The sequence below is a fragment of the Chelonia mydas genome, chromosome 17, assembly GCF_015237465.2.
Source record: "Chelonia mydas isolate rCheMyd1 chromosome 17, rCheMyd1.pri.v2, whole genome shotgun sequence".
Taxonomy (NCBI): Eukaryota; Metazoa; Chordata; order Testudines; family Cheloniidae; genus Chelonia; species Chelonia mydas.
This window is the reverse complement of record NC_051257.2, coordinates 185,743-205,574: the sequence shown is the minus strand read 5'-3', so window position 1 is coordinate 205,574 and position 19,832 is coordinate 185,743. Positions and strand designations below refer to the sequence as shown.

At 42.0% G+C, this 19,832-nt stretch overlaps 1 protein-coding gene across 14 annotated transcripts in view; it reads left to right on the top strand.

The window, feature by feature from the left end:
• MYO1C (myosin IC) overlaps nucleotides 1-19,832 on the top strand; it is a 142,031-nt gene that overhangs the window by 71,561 nt on the left and 50,638 nt on the right. For 13 of the 14 annotated variants that reach the window (XM_043530852.1, XM_043530853.1, XM_043530851.1 and 10 more), the window contains exons 2-13: nucleotides 5,026-5,181; nucleotides 5,873-5,988; nucleotides 9,686-9,884; nucleotides 10,707-10,787; nucleotides 12,950-13,129; nucleotides 14,038-14,136; nucleotides 14,380-14,493; nucleotides 15,642-15,713; nucleotides 16,004-16,123; nucleotides 16,403-16,485; nucleotides 17,263-17,368; nucleotides 19,013-19,093. In XM_043530852.1, the coding sequence (XP_043386787.1) occupies nucleotides 5,026-5,181; nucleotides 5,873-5,988; nucleotides 9,686-9,884; nucleotides 10,707-10,787; nucleotides 12,950-13,129; nucleotides 14,038-14,136; nucleotides 14,380-14,493; nucleotides 15,642-15,713; nucleotides 16,004-16,123; nucleotides 16,403-16,485; nucleotides 17,263-17,368; nucleotides 19,013-19,093 (1,407 nt within the window). Of the gene's footprint in view, nucleotides 1-5,025; nucleotides 5,182-5,872; nucleotides 6,000-9,685; nucleotides 9,885-10,706; nucleotides 10,788-12,949; nucleotides 13,130-14,037; nucleotides 14,137-14,379; nucleotides 14,494-15,641; nucleotides 15,714-16,003; nucleotides 16,124-16,402; nucleotides 16,486-17,262; nucleotides 17,369-19,012; nucleotides 19,094-19,832 lie in introns of those variants that run through there. The other variant, XM_043530858.1, reaches the window with a different exon arrangement.

Sequence of the window (19,832 nt, the reverse complement as noted above, 5' to 3'; positions counted from 1 at the left end):
ATCTTTGTCCAGGGCTCCAGCATCTGATGGTAAGGTTGGCTCAGCAGGAAAGCCCTGCATTCCTGGCTTGTTGCATTGCTACTGCAGAGAGTGACCAAGGGGCTGCTGTGACTTGCTTGGGCCCCTTATGAATCCACTCCAGGGTAGTTCCTGGTAGGTGTGATACTAGTGACTGGTGCATTCTGGGGTATATCAGCAGAGTGAAAACCAGCTGGAGTGACTTTTTTCAGACCAGCCATTAACTTTGTTTAATTATTTGGTCAGATAGCAATGCAGACTGACATGACTACCACTCTGAAACAAAGTAGATTTGGCTATTCATAGATTCCAAGGCCAAAAAGGAACATTGTGATTTTCTAGTCTGACCTTCTGTATAACACTGACAACTCCCCCAAAATAATTTCTGTTGAACGACAGTATATCTTAAAAAAGAAAAAGAAATCCAGTCTTTATTTTAAAAATTGTCAGTGATGGAAAATCCATCCTTGATAAATTGTTCCAGTGGTTAATTATCCTCACTGTTAGAAATTTACCTTATTTCCTTGTCTGAATTTGTGTAGCTTCGTCTTCCAGCCACTGGACTGTGTTTATACCTTTGTCTGCTAGATTGAAGAGCCCATTATCAAATATTTGTTCCTCATGTAGGTATTTACAGACTGAACAAGTCACCCTTTAACCTTCTCTTTGTTAAGCTAGGTGTGTCTTGAGCTGTCCTAGGAGATTATCTCCTTTCTCCTATTCTGTAATAGTAGCCACCTAAAATGCAAATAAAAGAAAGTTTAGAATTAATGGAAATACGAATTTGGCAGAACTGGAGTTGAGGTCACATTCTTGAGATCAGATATGAAAGAGACTGAAGGGAATACATTTAATGAAGTGGATCAAATTAAAATTTAATAAATTAATGGGCATTGGAGATGGAAAAAAACAGTGGGGGGTACCATCTATTTGATTTTGCAAGGGCCAATATAGGATTGTTCCCTTCTTTTCTATATTATATTACGTATTTATAGTATCATTTATTTATTTACTTATCTATTTGTATTCCAGTAGTACCTATGATAGGCTAATGACAGGTTTCAGAGTAGCAGCCATGTTAGTCTGTATCCGCAAGTTGCCACAAGTACTCCTATGATATGCTAAGAGTTTCATAGATTCCAAGGGCTGAAGGGACCATAATGATCATCTAGTTTGATCTCCTGTGTAGCACAAGGCATAGAACTTCCCCAAAATAATTCCTAGAGCAGATCTTTTAGAAAAACATCCAATTTTGATTTTAAAATTGTCAGTGATGGAGAATCTGCCACTGCCCTTGGTAAATTGTTTCAATGCTTAATTGCACTCACTGTTAGATATGTTATGCCTTATTTACAGTTTGAATTTGTCTAGTTTTTCTCTCACTCACACACAATGTTTGGTGTCACAGCTGTCAGTCAGGAGTGTGAAAAAAACCACACCCCTTACCTGACATTTCTGTGCTGCCAAAAACCACAGTGTGGATGCATCTGTCTACAAAGTTCCTCTGTTGGCACCGTGAATATCATTCACGGAGATAACCTTACTATGTCAGCAGAAGAACTCCTGTTGGTATGTGCTGCATCTACACTAGGGGGCTCTGCAGATGTAGCTGTATGGGTATTTGTGGGCTGGACGAGATGACCTCTTGCAGACCCTTCCAGCTCTTCTTTTCTATATTATTTAATAATGATCAAGGAGTTGCACTCAGTACTTTTGGGGTAGATTCTTTGGTGTGTTCTGCTCTGTGCCAAGGTGCACATGATGCAGAGGAAGCAGAATCAACCTGTAAGTTGCCTGGTGGGGAATTGCCTAGGGTGGAGGAATTCCCAGCAGGCACAGTGTCAGTGTATTTGGCTCCTGTGCCTTCCTCCCCACTGCCCCAGGTGCAAGGAGGGATGTGGCTAGTGGACACTATGCTTTGGCTGTGTCTAGCTCATGTACAGTCTCTTGGGGGCTGTAGCCAGCTGGCACAAGTTAGAGCAGATTCCAGGCTGTGTTGGGGCAGGGACTCCAGAAGTTGTAACTGATGGTTGGTTCTTGGCTTCTCTTCTTTTTCTGTCTATTCAGGGCTCCCCTGGGAGGGGTTGGGGGAGGCAGCCTTGGCTATTTTCACACTACAGCTGTTGCTGGGGCTGCAAGTGAAGCAATGGAAGGTAGTTGTGGAGGTGATACCAACTGTTTCCTCCCTGTAGTGACACTTCAGTTTAAAAATTGCAAGGTATTACTCTAGAGGAAAGGTAGGCCATTGGTTAGAGGACTTGCATAGGACTTGAGAGGCCTGGGTTCTGTTCCCTGCTCTGCCAAAGACTTCCTATGTGACCTTGGGCAAGTTACTTAGCCTCTCTCTGCTTAAGTTCCCCTGCTCTCATGGTTGTTGTGAGGATAAAGACATTAAAGATTGTAAGGTCCACAGATACTATAGTGATGGGGGCCACATATCTACCATAGATAGGGAAATGTTTTCAATTCATAATCCAATATAAGTTTCTTCTTAATACAGTTGCCCAGGAGAGTCACAGTTTCGAGACTTGAGGCCACCCCCCATTAAAAGTGGCCCCTTCCCATAAGAAAGAGTTCCGTTGATTGTGCCTATGTAGTGCTCTATAGTGATGAGTTAGTGGGGCGAGGGATGTAGCGAACTTGTCTCTGCACTGCTCCTTCTACTTATTTAGCCCTGGTTCCCTGATATTCCTCACACAATGTGGCCACTGTTAGCATGAGAGTTTTCTTCTCTGTGTCCTGGCACTTGGAACACCCTCCCTGTATCTGTCTCATGAGCCCTCCATCTCATTAAGCCTCAACAGAAAATCTGCCTTGCCTGCCTGTATGTCTCTCATTGTGTATTTATATCGTAGAGCTCTAGAGCACTTCGTGGTACAATTTATGTGAAGGATGCTACCAAAATTAAACTGGTGTGTGTTGGCTTTCACAGTGTTTATTGCTAGTCCAAAACACAGCTTTACCCTCCACAGCTCTTACTGAAATGGCAGAAACCGGAAAGGGAGAGACTCGGAGCAAAAAGCAGGTTGAAAATCTGAGAACCATACATGCTTCTCCTTAATTTTTCCCTCTTTTGGGGAATCTGAAGGGGTGGTGTTATACCAATAAAATAAAAACCAGCAGGATCGTATTAAAGGGGAAAAGGCAAAATACCACATTTATTGTGAATACAGAAAGCATCATAGTAAGCAGTTAGTTATAGCTATAACGTTCCATTCAATCTCATATTTATTCACACATTCATTCATACAAACACACACACACAGGTTCTGCAAGGTTGTTATCATAGTTACCAGCCTTAGAGTTGCTCATGCCAAGCCACTGGCCAGGTGGCCTGGACATGAGGAGGGAGCAGGGCCTTGTCAGATGCACATCTGATGCTCCTGGAAGTTGGTTTGCAGAATCAGACCCCAAAGTTCTCACTTTCTAGAGTCCATTTTTATAGGAATTTCTTCCTATGCCAGTCTATGGGAATTGCTTCATCATGCTGTTGCTGAATCAATCAGCAGATAGCACATTCCTGGTGGCTCCGTGCTGCTAGATGTTATCTTGTTCTTTGGTTCTCCCATTCTTGAGGCTGTTGGGTGGATTCCAGTCTGCCCTCCGGGGGTCCTCTGGTTATTTCCACTTGACACCTTCTTCAGCCGATGGACACTGGATTCTTAGGCTGGCACCTCCCTGATCATTCAGTTATTTTCCACACCAAGCATCCATCCACATACATCCTCTATCTCTATTTTAATCACAATTGTTAACAAAGCAAGATGAATACAACAGAAGGATGGGGAGTCTCTGGGTGCTGTTTCTGTTGTTACAGAGTATTGCTTTGAGTCTCTCTCTGTGTGAGTAGTTGTTATTACAAAGAATTGCTTTAAGAACAGACTCTGTCTTAGAATGTACTAACGCAATTAGCAGCTTGCAAGTTTCACACACAGGGGGAGAGAAACAGTACCAAAAACCAAGAGACCTCTTAATTAGTAATACCCTGGAATTTAAACTATGGGGAATCAAACTCATTTGTGATTTTAATACAGAACTTCTTTAATATGATCCAACAGTGGGATGCGATCTTATTGGTGAAGGGGGTGTTCTCTAAGGGTTTCTGCTGTATGTTGAGATGATGTTGTGCACATCAAACTGTAGTCAGGTTAGGGCACTGCACTGAGGGCTCTTCCATTCTGCATGATATAGATGTCCTGGGCATGTGGTTATTTGTACAGGAGAAAAGGGCTCTGATTCCTGATGGGTACTATCTATGCCAGCATGAAAAAGAAGAGGTGAGTGCAGTTGATGATAGAGAAGTAATATGTGAGGCAAAAGAAATCTCTTTTCTCATATTAATTATTCTTCATAGATCTTTGTTATAATTTCAGTTGTGCTGTTGACAGAAATCAGGAAAAGGTGCCTGGACTAGAGCTATCAACTTGTTAGCACTTCGGGCATGCGCAGCTGGTAAATAACAATTTACTGCTGCTCTCTGAAAGGTTGTTTACCTCAAGGCAGGTCGTTTACCACAGGGTATGGAAATAGGAACGCAGTTCAGACTCAGTCTTCCTGAAAGATCCTTGGGGAAACCTGGATTCTGTTTAATACTTTTTTTTTTTTTTTTTTTTTTTTAAATCCAAAATTATTCTAGGAAGGTAAGTTATTCGTTATGACAAGAATACTTAATCTCAGCACTGTTTAACTAGTTCCTGGAAGTGGTATATCAACCCGTATAAATATTTTCAAGAGTGAACGAAGTATTAATAATTGTTCTTGTGATGTTGATTTGATCCTGCTTTGTTACTGATTGGAATTTTAGCAATAACTTTCCCCCCCAAAACTGCCTTGTCTTCTGGCAAACTGGCCATTGCTAGTGTGAAGTGACTAGGGGGTTGCTTTATTAATGGGGTTTGCTTTATTTTCTCTTGTTTGTATGCTGGTCCTGTGTCTGTGCTTTGTGGGCAAAGTGCTCTGTGTGTCGTGAAAGTCTCAGCCTTTTGATTTCACTGCTTGTGGTTGCAGGCGGCAGGGAGTGACGGTATCCGGTTGACAATGGAGAGTGCTCTAACAGCCCGTGACCGTGTGGGGGTTCAGGATTTCGTCCTGCTAGAGAACTTTACTAGCGAAGCAGCCTTTATTGAAAATCTACGTAAACGATTCAAGGAGAATCTGATCTATGTAAGTAGCAGAGAGCAGCCAGAGTGCTGATCTTTGACTAGAATTTGGATATTTGCTCTGAAAGCTGGACATAGTGATTTTGTTCTGCAGGTGTGGGATCTGGATGTGGTGGTGTCCACCAGCTCCCCTTTTATAGCCCATGACTCTGTTTCTCAGACCCGTTCTGTTTACTGACATGTTGGCATATATAGGGCCTGATTTTTGGGTTGCTGAGCATCTGCAGCTCCAGTTAACTTCCGCTGGAATTCTGAGTGCCTGGCACCACTGAAAATCCAACACATACTGTATTCTTCCGACTTCATAAAGCTATTCCGTTGTGGTCTTAACAAACCCAAGCTTAGCTCTGATCCCAAATATTGGAATGAGTAGTCAAAAATAACCCAGTACTGAAGCTGCATTGCTGGGATGTCCAGAAGCACTGAAGCAGTCACTAAAGGATGTAAGTGCAGCATTTTCGGAAAAAGGGACACATCCAGCATAAGTTCTGTATCCCCACATTTACTGGCTGCAAGATTGTTTGTTTCTTCAGACTCCCAAGTCACTCTCTCTTCAAAGCTGGTAGCAGCATTCCAAGTGCCCTTGTTTCAGGCTGGCCTTATAACAAAATCTGGGATTCCAGAGTAATTCTGAAGGCTCTTGTAGAAACAGATGCTAGCCTTCATGTAATGCTTTTCCTTTCGGCTCTTTTCAGACTTACATCGGCTCAGTTCTGGTGTCAGTAAATCCATACAAGGATCTGGAAATCTACAGCAAACAACACATGGAGCGATACCGTGGCGTCAGTTTCTATGAAGTCTCTCCTCACCTGTGAGTGGCCTGTGGGTAAACAATACAGTTTGTGCTATTCCCACCTGGCTTGTTTAATACTGATATACAGAAAGGAAACATACAAGACTTTTTTTCCCTTCCATCTTCCCAAACAGAGTACTGGAGTGGGGGCAAAAGGGACCTTTAGAAAGGCTGGCTGTTTTATTCCTGCTTCTCTTTCTAAAGAGAGTGAGTTGCCTTTGAGAGTGTTGTTTGGAAAGGGAGTTAATTCCTTCCTGGCCAAGTGATTTGAGACTCAGAGGAATCTGAGCTGCTGATCCAGCCTAGGCAGGACCAGAGACCTCATTGTTCCAGGGTTATTCAGTGTGTAGATGATCTGGTTCTAAGTTTCCCTTGCTGCTAAGCAGCTTATTCATTTTATGACTAAACTGAGGGAAAGGGGGTGTGTGTGTGTGTGATGGTTTTTTTTCCTACCTCCTCTGTCACTGCTTGACCAATATTAATCTGGTATTTCCCTTGTTGCTAAGATACCATGAGCCCATTGGAACAAAGAATGTATTTATTTACATGGCCTGGTGAACGTTCCCAATTTCCTATTTAAAATGAAAGATTTTTGAAGCTTGAAAGTTATTTTTGAACGTAACTGAATTTTTCTGTCAGACCGAAAGAGAGAGAGAGAGAGGACACAGCTGAGTGAGCCTAGCTGACCAAATTGCTCGATGAGCCAGGGCCCAATCCTGAGATACCTCTTGAAGACTCTTTCTTCCAAAGACCTTTGAAGGGACAGGGAGAACTATTTGGGCTGTTTCCTGTTGTTGGCAGGTGACTCAACAGTGCAAGTGAGATGGGAGTATGTTACAAACATGATGAGGTGATGCTAGAAACATGATTGCTTGGGAAAATCCAGAATCCTGTCTATATGTACTGTAACAAAGTTCCTCCTCTGCCTTGATGGGTCCTGCGCTCATTGGTGGATTTGCTTGCCTCAGAGGTTCATGGCAGCCCTCAGTTTGTCCACTTTCGTGACTCAAATGTGCTGGTCACTCAGTTAGCCTCATCACTGGCCAGCATGGGGAAAAGGAAGAACAACAATCCCCGCAGTCTCTGCTGATCCATCTAGTGGATCGGGGAACAGGCCAGAGACCTTTCCCTCTGGTGGAACCCACAGTCCAGGTCAACTCCTCCAGTATTAAGTAGGGAGTTGGGGGGATGGAGGGATGGGGGGAACCCGGGCCTGCCCTCTACTCCAGGTTCCAGCCCAGGGCCCTGTGGATTGCAGCTGTCTACAGTGGCACCTGTAACAACTGGGTGACAGCTACAACTCCCTGGGCTACTTCCCCATGGCCTCTTCCCAACACCTTCTTTATTCTGACCACAGGACCTTCCTCCTGATGTCTGATTATGCTTGTACTTCTCAGTCTTCTAGTAGTACACCTTTTCACTCTCAGCTTCTTGCTCTCAGCTCCTCGCATGCACACCACAAACTGAAGTGAGCTCCTTTTTTTAAACCCAGGTGCCCTGATTAGCCTGCCTGTCTTAATTGATTGTGGCAGCTTCTTGATTGGCTGCAGGTGTTCTAATCAGCCTGTCTCTCTCAATTGTTTTCAGAAAGTTCCTGATTGTTCTGGAACCTTCCCTGTTACCTTACCCAGGGAAAAGGGACCTACTTAACCTGGGGCTAATATATCTGCCTTGTATCACCCTCCTGTAGCCATCTGGCCTGACCCGTCACAGTACATTAATTAGAATGTAAAATTTTGGGGACAGGGGCTGTTTATCTGTTTGCAGTGTACAACACTGAGGATTCTATCAGCACTAAACAAATCCTTTTAAGTATTGGAGCATTACCCAGTTCTGCTTCTGTTCAGTTATACATTGTACCAGGGAAGATGTGCCCTGCAAAGTATTCCTCCTTCAAACAGTCCAAGAAAAAAAAGTTCTCACCCTCATTGCAACCAGTCGATGAGAAATTGTAACTGTACAGCTCAGTAAATCCGAAGTGCAGGGACTGCCAATACTATCCTGATATAGGAGACGGTATTTCCAGACTAACTCCTTTAGAGATATTATTGCTGCACAGAAAATAATTTGAATATTTTTAAATGTTATGGGAAACAGACTCATTTTAAGCACTGGACTGTGTGCTGTTTCATCGATTACTGTTAGCAGCAATTCAGACCATTTTTCTGAGCCTTTTTTTAAAAATGGGCTTTATAAAATGAAAACAATTCTACCTTGCTATCCAAATATCAAAATACCTTAAAGCTAGTGGGAACACTTGAGTCAGATTATCTGTGGAGTTTGTAGTACCTAGTCATTGAAAAGAAAAAAGGTTTATCTCAATAGACTTGAAATGCTGGCTTATGCTCAAATAAATTGGTTAGTCTCTAAGGTGCCACAAGTACTCCTTTTCTTTTTGCGAATACAGACTAACACGGCTGTTACTCTGAAACCTGGCATATGTCTGTGATAATCAGGGTCCAGGCACCCCAAAGAGAGAACAGGGGGTCTGAGCTCCCAAGAGGAAACAGTTTAATCAGCTGGTTGTGTACAAAAATTTTGAGTAAGGTCTTCTTTGAAAGCTTGTAATGTTCTGAACTTAATAATCATTACGAGATAGGTATACAATCTGTGTTTATTAATTTATGTATTTATGTATGTCGAGAACTGGGTTTGTAAAGCTTTACCTTTACCTCTACCTCACAGTAGGGCAGTGGTCAGCCAGGCAGGGAGGGACTGCCTCCCCAACCAGACAAGACTAGTTTCAAGCACCTACCATTGTACTACCCAGGAAAAGACAAATTATGGGCCATTACAGTTAATGGGAAAACACTGAGACATCCTGGCTAGAATTTCCCCATCCAAAGTAAGGATGAGTCACCATGCAAGAGGAGGGGACTGTGATTAATAATGTGGACAGCAGTCATCCCTGAATAAATGGTATACATCACAAAATATAAGGACAGGTTTCAGAGTAATAGCCGTGTTAGTCTGTATTCGCAAAAAGAAAAGGAGTACTTGTGGCACCTTAGAGACTAACCAATTTATTTGAGCATGAGCATCGGATGCATCCGATGAAGTGAGCTGTAGCTCACGAAAGCTCATGCTCAAATAAATTGGTTAGTCTCTAAGGTGCCACAAGTACTCCTTTTCTTTTTACAAAATATAAGGTATGCAGTACGGTTGGCCTTTCCTTTTCACTTAAGGGGGTTATAAAACCCCTACATAAGAATATGCAGTCCAGAGGCAAACTCTAAAACTAAAATACAGTTTACATTTATTCAACTGTTTTGATTTGGGAAATGCCCCAGAAGTGGAATTTGGATAGAGAGGGGAGAGGAATTTGTTAAACTGTAATAAATTACATTTTACGCAGCAAAATCTTAAGTAGCAAAAGAAGAAATCGTTGTTCACTAATGCTCCTTTCTTCGCAAGGAATGTGTTTGAAATTCTAAGATCCAGCTTGATTTAAACAAGACTTGGTGTATGAAATACTCCAGAAAACTGGTGTGAACAATAATTATAGAAGCTTTGGATCAGAGTTTCTCAATATAAATACTATTCTTGAAGGGCCATTTTTTCTAGGATTTTGCACCGTTAGAATATTGGGGCTGGAGTTGGCATTTCTTCTGGTTGTGATTGTGACGGTATGGATACTCTAAAAGCCTAACTGAGGATTCTCTGCCTTTCACGTTTGTGAAAGCAGACTTAATTTCCAATTGTCATTGTTCCTTAGTTATGCTATTGCTGACAACTCATACCGTTCCCTGCGCATTGAGAGGAAGGATCAGTGTATCCTGATATCTGGGGAGAGTGGAGCTGGAAAAACTGAAGCCACCAAGAAAATCCTTCAGTACTATGCAGTGACATGTCCAGCCAGTGACCAAGTTGAAACAGTGAAAGATCGCCTCCTACAGTCCAATCCGGTCTTAGAGGTAATTTGAAGTCCAGGATATGAAACTTGGCATTGTGTAGGCCACTCAGTCTTTGATTTACAACAGATATGTATTTGGTGCTGCATTTTTCTGGTGTTATAGTGACCTCTAGTGTCCAGTTCTGTACAATCCTTACAGTTCCCTTTACTGTTTCCACCATACGTTCAAAACAATGTTCTGGGTGTGGGCCTGTGGGAGGGAGAAGTTTGGCCAGCTTGGGCAAGGCTGGGTGGTCTGTGACCATTGTGTGCAGGCTAATGAGTTCCTATTAAGTCATACTGGTGATGGGGGAAGACACAAGACCTCTTCGGGTGACGCATTTTCCTAACAGGGAGTGGGATTAGGATAAATCTTTGCAAGGAGGAGAGGAGTGGTTTAACAGGCCCATGCAAGATAATAACCTTACATTTGCAGTATGCGTACAGCTCAAACAATCAGAACTCAGGTAGCTGCTTACTTTCTTCTTAGGCTATATCTACTCTAGAGAGCTTACAGTGCTACAGGTACCCCATTGTAAGATCTCTCGTGTAGCCGCTCTATGCCAATGGGAGAGAGCGCTCCTGTCAACATGATTAAACCACCCCCAAAGAGCGGCAGTAGCATGTTGGCATGCTGTCCCGCTGTCCCGCTGACATAGCGCTGTGCACACTACCACTTATGCTGGCAAAACATATGTCACTCAGGGGTAGACAAACCTGTGTCTGTAGGCCGGTACATAAGCCACTGGTAGGTTTGTGAAAAATATTTTAAAATGCCCTATTTTATGGTTTCCTTGTTTTTGAAGACTGTTTACTTTTTTTATCTGTTATCTTTTTAATTCAGGCATTTGGAAATGCAAAAACCCTTCGGAATGATAACTCCAGCCGATTTGGGAAATACATGGATGTGCAGTTTGATTACAAGGTGAAAATCTGTTTTATATACCTCATTGTAGCCTTGCTTGGATGCCCAAGCACATAGATATTGAGATCTGCATCAACAGTTCAGGTATAGTAAAAACCCTACCTGCCTCTTGTGAATGGAGTCTACTGTTACAGAAAAGTTTGGGTACAAAAAGTTGTTCAGATTTATAATTGTGTGTATGTATATATATAGATAGATAGATACACACACTTCATTGTGAAGCAGCTAGAATTGCTACAGGCACAGCATGCCTGACACAAACACGAAAGTTAAGAAAGTGAAAAGTCAAGCCAAAAGGTACAGAGACTCTGTTCTTCCACCCACAAGCACTCACCTTACCATTACCACAAGTACTGTGCACCACAGACGATTCACGACGACCATAACACTGCGCTGTTTTCATCCTGGTTCACAAACACCTTTACCAGCTAATTTTTCCCAACCCTAGTGATTGTGGATGTGTAGTGCAGTAGTTGGTTGTGCTGAGGGGAGGGTAGTTTAATAAAGGGTTGTGTGCACAATGGTTATTAAAGGAGGTGATGAAAGGCTTGTATCCCTAGGGGGGGAAGAGTTAAGGTTGCAGTGTATGGTTGTAGTGGCAGTGGTAAAGTAAGTACTACTCCACTCACAAGCAGAGGGTATTTACTGTTAGGGAGTTGAACTTCTCCTTCCCTTGCCTTTGTGGGTTTGTTTCAAGTATGTGGTGTGTGCAGCAACCCTCATAGCTTCTAGCAGATTTTTGTGTATGTATTAATGCCATGGAGTTTTTTAAAGTTTAATTGGGGGTGGGTATTATTGGCGGAGAGGAGAGAGAGGAAGATCTGTGGAGGTAGAAGTGTGTTTGCAGTGTTTATTGTAGTTGTGGTGATCCCGGGGTATTAGAGAGGCAAGGTAGAAGTGTGGCAGGAGAATATTTTATCCGCCAGCAGCTGAGCGTGAACGATTCTCTGTTGTAGGGTAAACTCTGAGAGAAAAGTGTAGCTCATTATGTGGAAGGTTTGGTGTGCTATCTATCGGTTTTGTGTGTGTCCAGCTCCCATCAACAACTAATCCTACTTGTGGGCACAGCTCACAAACTTTCAGCTATAATGGAAATAATAGCTAAAAATGACCCTAAACTAAACATTTTAGAAAACCTTCCCATTACACCCTTTCTCTTCAGGGCCACCTCTCTACCAAGCTATGAATAGCTAGTCAGTGTTTTGTAGGAAATATGTCAATAGTGAAAAGTAGGACTGCCCAGGCAAGATTTCAGCCAGGGCCCAGATTCAAAGTTTTCCTACCACAATAAGAGAAACCAAATCAAAACTACACAAAGTTCAAATGGCAGAAAAATTAATCCAGTGAAAAATCTGACATCAGTTGGGCACCTACTTTTAGAGAAAAATAAGAATCTCTGCTCCATTTTAGCCCATGTTAGAACACAGCATTAACTAAATCACCTCCATTTATTTATTTATTTATTTATTTATCTATATATATATATAAATAAATAAATAAATAAATTAAAAATATGGAGGATAATGGGGCCTTGTTGGGGGGGGGAAGAATGTGGGAAAAAGAAATTAAAGACTGTGAATATGCACAAAGGGACAGAATTAAGATTGCAGAGGCAACCTTAGTTTTCTGTGTAGAATTATTGCATATAGCTTTATCTTGTGTATTTTGTTTGTTTCCTTTCTAAAGTAAATACCACAATGCCATGAGAATTAACATAGTGTAAAAACCTAGATAGACAGAAATCATCCTAATCTTTTAAATATCTCTCGACCCTGGACTCCATCCTTGTTTCTAATATAGCAGAAATGAAAAAGGTCCAGAGAAGAGCAACAAAATTATTAGAGGCATGGATGGAATCCATGTCAAGAGACATATATAAGTTTTTTGTGATGGCGTGACCAGCAGTGAACATATTCAAGCTGAGCTGTAATATTGATCTGTGTAATGGTTTTATATTTTGAGTTTTATTCTCTAATACTTTGTGTTCAATCTACTCTGTGGAAGTCCAAGAGCTCAAACGCACACTCAGTATTTGTTAGTTTATGCTATTACATGACAAAGATTACTTCTACTTTTTGTGACCCATTATTCCAAACTCTCTTAGTCTTTGATATTCTGCCATCAAAGAAGCAGGGTGTTTCAATTTATCTTCTTTGGTTTAGGGTGCACCTGTGGGGGGTCATATCCTGAACTACCTACTGGAGAAATCTCGGGTTGTCCATCAGAATCATGGAGAGAGGAACTTTCACATCTTCTACCAGCTGTTAGAGGGAGGGGAAGATGACCTACTGCGGCGTCTGGGCCTTGAGAAGAACCCCCAACAGTACCATTATCTAGTGAAGGTGTGAACAGGGTCCTGCAGTTTGCTAATTTCCTGGTTTGCATGTTCAGTAAAGGGAAAAACTATCCTTACGTGATAGACTTTGTTGGTGCTGAAGGAGAGATCAGAGTGTTGATCTGTAAGGAGAGAGTAACTTTCTGGGTGAAAGTTTAATAATGATAATCATTACCAACTATCCTGTATTATAGGATAGATGTGATTCTTAGTTTATTACTTCTCAGTATCTTTCCCTCATTTTCGACATTGGTGAGGCCTCATCTGGAGTACTGTGTCCAGTTTTGGGCCCCACACTACAAGAAGGATGTGGAAAAATTGGAGAGAGTCCAGCGAAGGGCAACAAAAATGATTAGGGGTCTGGAACACATGACTTATGAAGAGAGGCTGAGGGAACTGGGATTGTTTAGTCTACGGAAGAGAAGAATGAGGGGGGATTTGATAGCTGCTTTTAGCTACCTGAAAGGTGGATCCAAAGAGGATGGATCTAGACTATTCTCAGTGAGAGCAGATGACAGGACAAGGAGTAATGGTCTAAGTTGCAGTGGAGGAGATTTAGGTTGGATATTAGGAAAAACTTTTTCACTAGGAGGGTGGTGAAACACGGGAATGCGTTACCTAGGGAGGTGGTGAAATCTCCTTCCTTAGAAATTTTTAAGGTCAGGCTTGACAAAGCCCTGGCTGGGATGATTTAGTTGGGGATTGGTCCTGCTCTGGGCAGGGGGTTGGACTAGATGACCTCCAGAGGTCCCTTCCAACTCTGATATTCTATGATTCTATGACTTCACAGAGTTATAAAGATATTGGTGAGATGTCCCCTTCTGTAACAATTAACACAAGATAGAATTATGTGGGCTGTATGTACAATGCGTCAGGCTGTAAGTATTACTAAATCTCAAAATCTGTGTTTTTTAGGGTCAGTGTGCCAGGGTCAGTTCCATCAGTGATAAAAATGACTGGAAGGTTGTGCGAAGGGCCCTGTCCGTCATTAACTTCAACGACAATGAGGTAGAGGTAAGAAATGCCTTGAAATACATCTGAGTTTTCTCCCCTTAGAGGTCTGTCCTGCTTCAGTTAGTTCTTTCTGCCAGGAGGCAGCCTTTGAATGAGTACCCTGCAGAAAGCTAAATGTAAAAATGTCTCCTACTGATGGACATATAAAGAAACTCCCCTTTCTCCCCCCCCAATCCCACCTAAGATTTGATCCATATTTATTCCCATCTTCTTGACCATTATTTCTTCTTTCTCTCGTACTAGGATTTACTGAGCATTGTCGCTAGTGTGTTGCACCTGGGGAATGTGCAGTTTGCTGCCGATGAACAGGGCAATGCTCAGGTGACCACAGAGAACCAGATTAAATATCTGGCTAGGGTGAGTATAAACCCTTGGAGACATTCCCATATACCAATGTAATTGGTTCTGTTGCTGTTGTATTACTCCAGGGTAAGATTTAGTAGTTATTAGATCTTGACACTATTAAAGGGTCACTTTTCTGTATGAAATAATTAAGGTCAGAGGTTAACAGGTTTAAAATTTTACCCAATTCCTGCACTCCATGAGGGCAAGGGCATTCCTCCCAGAGTCCCGCTTCCAAGCCATGTCAGCGATAATATCCCATGTAAGGGATCATCCCTTACTACTGCCCATACCTGTCTACAGTTGTTAGGTCATATGGCGGCCTGCACCTATGTGGTTCGATGTGCCCAGCTCCATCTCCGGCTGTTGCAGGTGTGGTTGGCATCAGTGTACATCCCCAACAGACATGACCTAGACTTGGTAGTCAAAGTGCCAAACCACGTTTGGGCATCTCTGGTGTCGTGACTGGACCCTGTGTCGGTCTTGCAGAGAGTTCCCTTTGTGGGCTTGTCCCCGTCGCTGACTCTGGTGACCAACGTTTTGGACCTCGGATGGGGAGCCCACCTGGGGAATCTCAGTACTCAAGGCTGCTCGTCAGGGATTGACTGCTCCCTTCACATAAATGCCAGGGAGCTCAGGGCAATTTGCTTGGCCTGCCAAGCTTTTCAGTCCCGATTGCAGGGCAAGGTGGTTCAAGGAACTGAGAGGGCATAGGGCCGATGGTGCCTTACATACCGATGCATGAGCGTAGCACTTCAGAGGGCATCACAGCTGACCCTATGGATACTGCTAAGGCAAAAGTTTCTGACGACTGTGCACATAGGTGCGCGTGCACATAGGTGCGCACGCACCTAGAATGGAATGGACAAGAGCAACACATCTCAAAGAACAGTTATGAAACGTGGGTAACAGATTTTTTCTGTCCATTCTGCTGGAATGTTCCTGGTAAACCAGTAATGTCCTGTCACCTATCTTTCTGTTGAGTGCATGTGCCTACTAGAATGAGGAGTGAATCACTGTGTATCTCAGCAGTGGACAGGATGTGTTAATCAGTGAAGAGCAGGACTTCGTTAGCTGTGGCGCTAAAGTTTCTGATGTCTCTAAAACAGATGTGAAATTAATAATACTTTCTCTAATTGAGTTTTCCTTTTGGTGGTTTGCAGCTCCTGGGGGTTGAGGGCTCTGTGCTCCGGGAAGCATTGATCCACAAGACGATCATAGCAAAAGGGGAAGAGGTGAGAACATGAACTGGTAAATTGGGAGACATCCAAAACTGAAGCCAACTAATATGGGCTGCTTTGTTATCAGGTTAAACAGTTCACCTTCCGGTTACAGATTTCTCACAGGTCTGAGAGGAAACTATCTCTGCGTTTCTTGGTCTCATGTAACCTACTTGTGACTAGTAACCAGTACTGCTGGGAGATTCTGATGTATGCACAGCTAGTTATTAGTATTGTATTACGAAGACTGCATTGCTCAGTGGGCTGACTGTTCGAATTTGTCTTGTCTCTTCTTCCACATGCAGTTGGTCAGTCCTCTGAATCTGGAGCAGGCAGCCTATGCACGAGATGCTCTAGCCAAGGCAGTATATGGGCGCACCTTCTCCTGGCTAGTGAATAAGATTAATAAGTCTCTTGCCTACAAGGTAAATTTATCTCTCACTTGCACTCCCGTGATCATACTATACGACTGTGCTACTAAGTGGGTGGGAAGTGTGAGTTCAAACTGTTGAACTAGGAAGCAGGGAAGAGATTCAGCTCAATACTGAACAATGATTTTCTGATTGCATTCCTCTCTCACTGAGAGGAGTGAGGACCAGACACTAGAATTATATGGGAAGATAGTAGTGGAGGTTGGCAACTGCTTTTGAGCCTAATGATTAAAGCTACACCAAATGTGACAGAGTGTTTTGTCTTTGTTACAGGAGGCAGAGTGCCCAGGCTGGAGGAGTGCAACAGTTCTAGGGCTGCTTGACATTTATGGATTTGAGGTTTTCCAGCACAATAGGTTTGTTTCACCTCAACGTCTTTGAACTTTGAATAACCTTGTTTCCTGTGATTTAATCCTGTTGTTTCATTTCCTTCCCTCAATATTAGAATAACAGGCTTCCCCATGCCTGGCACTTTTTTTAATAGGAGAGGTTTATGTAACATGAGATTAGGTCTCAACTTCAGGAAATCAACAGAATACCTGATAGTAGTAGGCAAACGCCTTCTGAGCGAGAGGCCTATTTTTAACATCTCTAGATAGGGACCGCTGTGCCTAGTTGGGACCCTGCTAGAACTCAGCATTCACTACTGTTTATCATCTTAATTTTTCAAGGATGTGAAACTGATTTTTGCCCATCTTGGAGCCTGTCTACATGACAGCTGTAATCACACCAGCATGTAGTTGTGTGGTATGGGTTTCCTCCTCCTAACACATTTTTGTTGTAGTGTGAATGAGAGAACACAATATAGAATTATTTTATGGAATTTTATTGGAGCCTGGAACCTAACTATGATAGATATCCATTGTTGGATTTTTAATGTAGATAGGCCCTTATTTATGTCTGCTGAACCCATGTTCCTCCTTGCTTACCTCTGATGGCTCTTTCTCTCTTCTGCGGCGAATCTGACTATTCATTGGTTCATCTCTTTAGAGCTCATATGAGTCTCTAGTTCTCTTGCTTGTATCTCTCTTGATTTGTACCCAGATTATGCATGGTGCCTGACCAAAATGGTGCAGACTTTGTTTTATTGAAATACAGTGTGGGAGTGACTAATTCTTTCTGGTTGTTTACAGCTTTGAGCAGTTTTGTATCAATTATTGTAATGAAAAACTGCAGCAGCTCTTCATAGAACTCACACTAAAATCAGAACAAGAGGAGTATGAGTCAGAAGGCATAGCGGTAAGAGCCAAGACCTCATTTTGTATTGTTTCCTCTGTAGCATGTCCTATTGGGAGAGGCCAGCTAATTAAAGGGAGCTGATAATAATTTACAGTATATAAAGCAAGAATTTGGAAGTAAATATTTATTTTCGCCTTATTTGTCTGTGTGTGATCCACCAGAACTGCTTCACACAAAAGGGGCTTCAAACTGGGCTCTGTTTTTGCACATGCAATCACCTGCTCACAGGTGATAGTATTTATTCAAGCAAAACCCATTCAGATTAGAACTAGACCTGTTCCAGCATTAGTGATTATCTTGTTCTGTAGTCCTTTGTCTATACAACTCATAAAAATCTTAATTCTGCTCTCAGCTAAGGAAAGTTATCTTCTAGCTTGCTGGGTTAGAAGCTGTGTGTTTGGCACTGAAAGTCCTGCAGTTTTGCTCACAGCTGTTGCATTTGTAACTTGGAGGCGATCAAACATCAGAATTAATCCATGAATTCTTGTCCTGTCAAGAATGCCACATGACATTGTGGCCCTTTGACATTTTGCTGCCAGAAAATGTAGATCCTATCAATTTATTTTTGGAAAATTGTTCTGTTTTCTTCTTGCTGAAGCCTTGCTTCAGCAAAACCCAAACTCCTGCCTTTCAGCCTTCCAAGCAAGACTTGTAGGAAGGGCAGAATGGTGATTGTGTTGCGTTTGATCTTTTATGAGCTACTGTTGGGATCCATGCAGTTATATAATTAAGAAATAGCAGAAGCGTCTGTGGTGGATTCTCTGCTTACTTACTGTCTGGAGATTGTGTGCAGGTACCTGGTGCTGGCTACAAGGCACTCAGATGCTACACTGATGGGTTCTACAGAAGAACCCAGATAGATAGGAGAATAAGGATGCTGTAAGACAGCTCTTTAGAAATTTCTCTGCTCCTCCCTGACCTGTTTGTTACTACCACCAACTAAATATATTTTGTGAATAGCCTGGTTCCCAGTTTCTGAAGAGGTTCTTTCTCTTGAATCCTGCGTTCAGAATTTGGAGACCTTTTTCAGAGCAGCAACCACAGAGATCGGTTGCTATTTGTTAGGGAGACTACCTCTCACAAATCTGAATGAAAGATGAGAAACTGTGACAGCATGATTCAGTGATGACCTGGAACAAAGATAAATATTTCATTTGAGGGGGTTTGGTTTCAGGAATAGTCAGTCTTTTTGTGTGGCATATGCACAGCAGGAACAAGAACCCCAGGTCTATATTAGTTTAGTTCCATAATATAAGTGGAACTTTTTATATTTCTAGTTGCAACTGCCTAGTGTATTTGAGTCAGACTTATTCTAGAGAGGGAGGCTGTCCGCTACAGCCATATTTCAGAATAGAGAGCTTGGTCGCATAGGTTTCCCCTTTCCTTTTGACTGTGATGGGAGAAAGATGTTCACCCTCTCTCTAGCAAAACAAACAAACAAAAAAAACAGATCAGAAAAATAAATGTATATTTAAGAAAGAAATGTACCGGTATCTTTCATACTTGACATGTGGGCCTCAGGAAGACTGTTTTAAATATTTTCTATCCTCTGAAATACACTGATCACTGAGACTATTTCCTTCCAGTGCAGAATCAAGATCTTTAACCTGTCTTTAATTGTGTGTGTCTCTTTGTGAATGGCAGTGGGAACCTGTCCAGTATTTCAATAACAAAATCATTTGTGATCTGGTGGAAGAGAAATTCAAAGGAATAATTTCTATTTTGGTGAGTTGACAAACCTGTATTTATTTATATATATTTTTAATTGAAGATAATTAGGAGCATAATGGGAAGTGACTAGTCATAGGTGAAAAGGAAGTGGAGGCTGGTGTACAGGTTGTTTGTGGGAGTGTGAGGATTGCAGAGGGAGGTAGAGAAGTGAGTAGAGCCCAGTGTTGGGTATGAACCATGTGTGGTAGACCCAGAGGCTAACCATCTTCCATGCATGTTTTTGCATTTGCTGGCATTTCTAACCACACAATACTGTTCATTAAGAGCTTTACACTGAATAAGATAGAAGCTTCTTTTTAAGCAAAACTGTTTTAACTTATATTTTTATTGGGGGTATATCTATAATGCCATACAATGCATATGCACAAATAAATTTCTCATTAACCACATCTGAGAGTATAGAAGAAGCAAGAACCTACCAAGAAAAACAGAAAACAAATGCCTGAATACACCAAAGTTTCCCCCCTGGGCCCTTTAAACTGGCTGACTAAGAATGTCCTGTGTTGCGGGGAAGGGGGATTCTGAGCAGAGCGCCTATAGTCAAGAGAACTTTTTTTTGCAAAAGATTTTAATTAGGGCTATTGATTAATTGCAGTTACCTCATGTGATTAACTAAAAAAAAATTAATCATGATTAACAAAATTAATTGCAATTAATCACACTGTTAAATAATGGAATACCAATTGAAATTTATTAAATATTTTTGGATGTTTTTCTGCATTTTCAAATATAT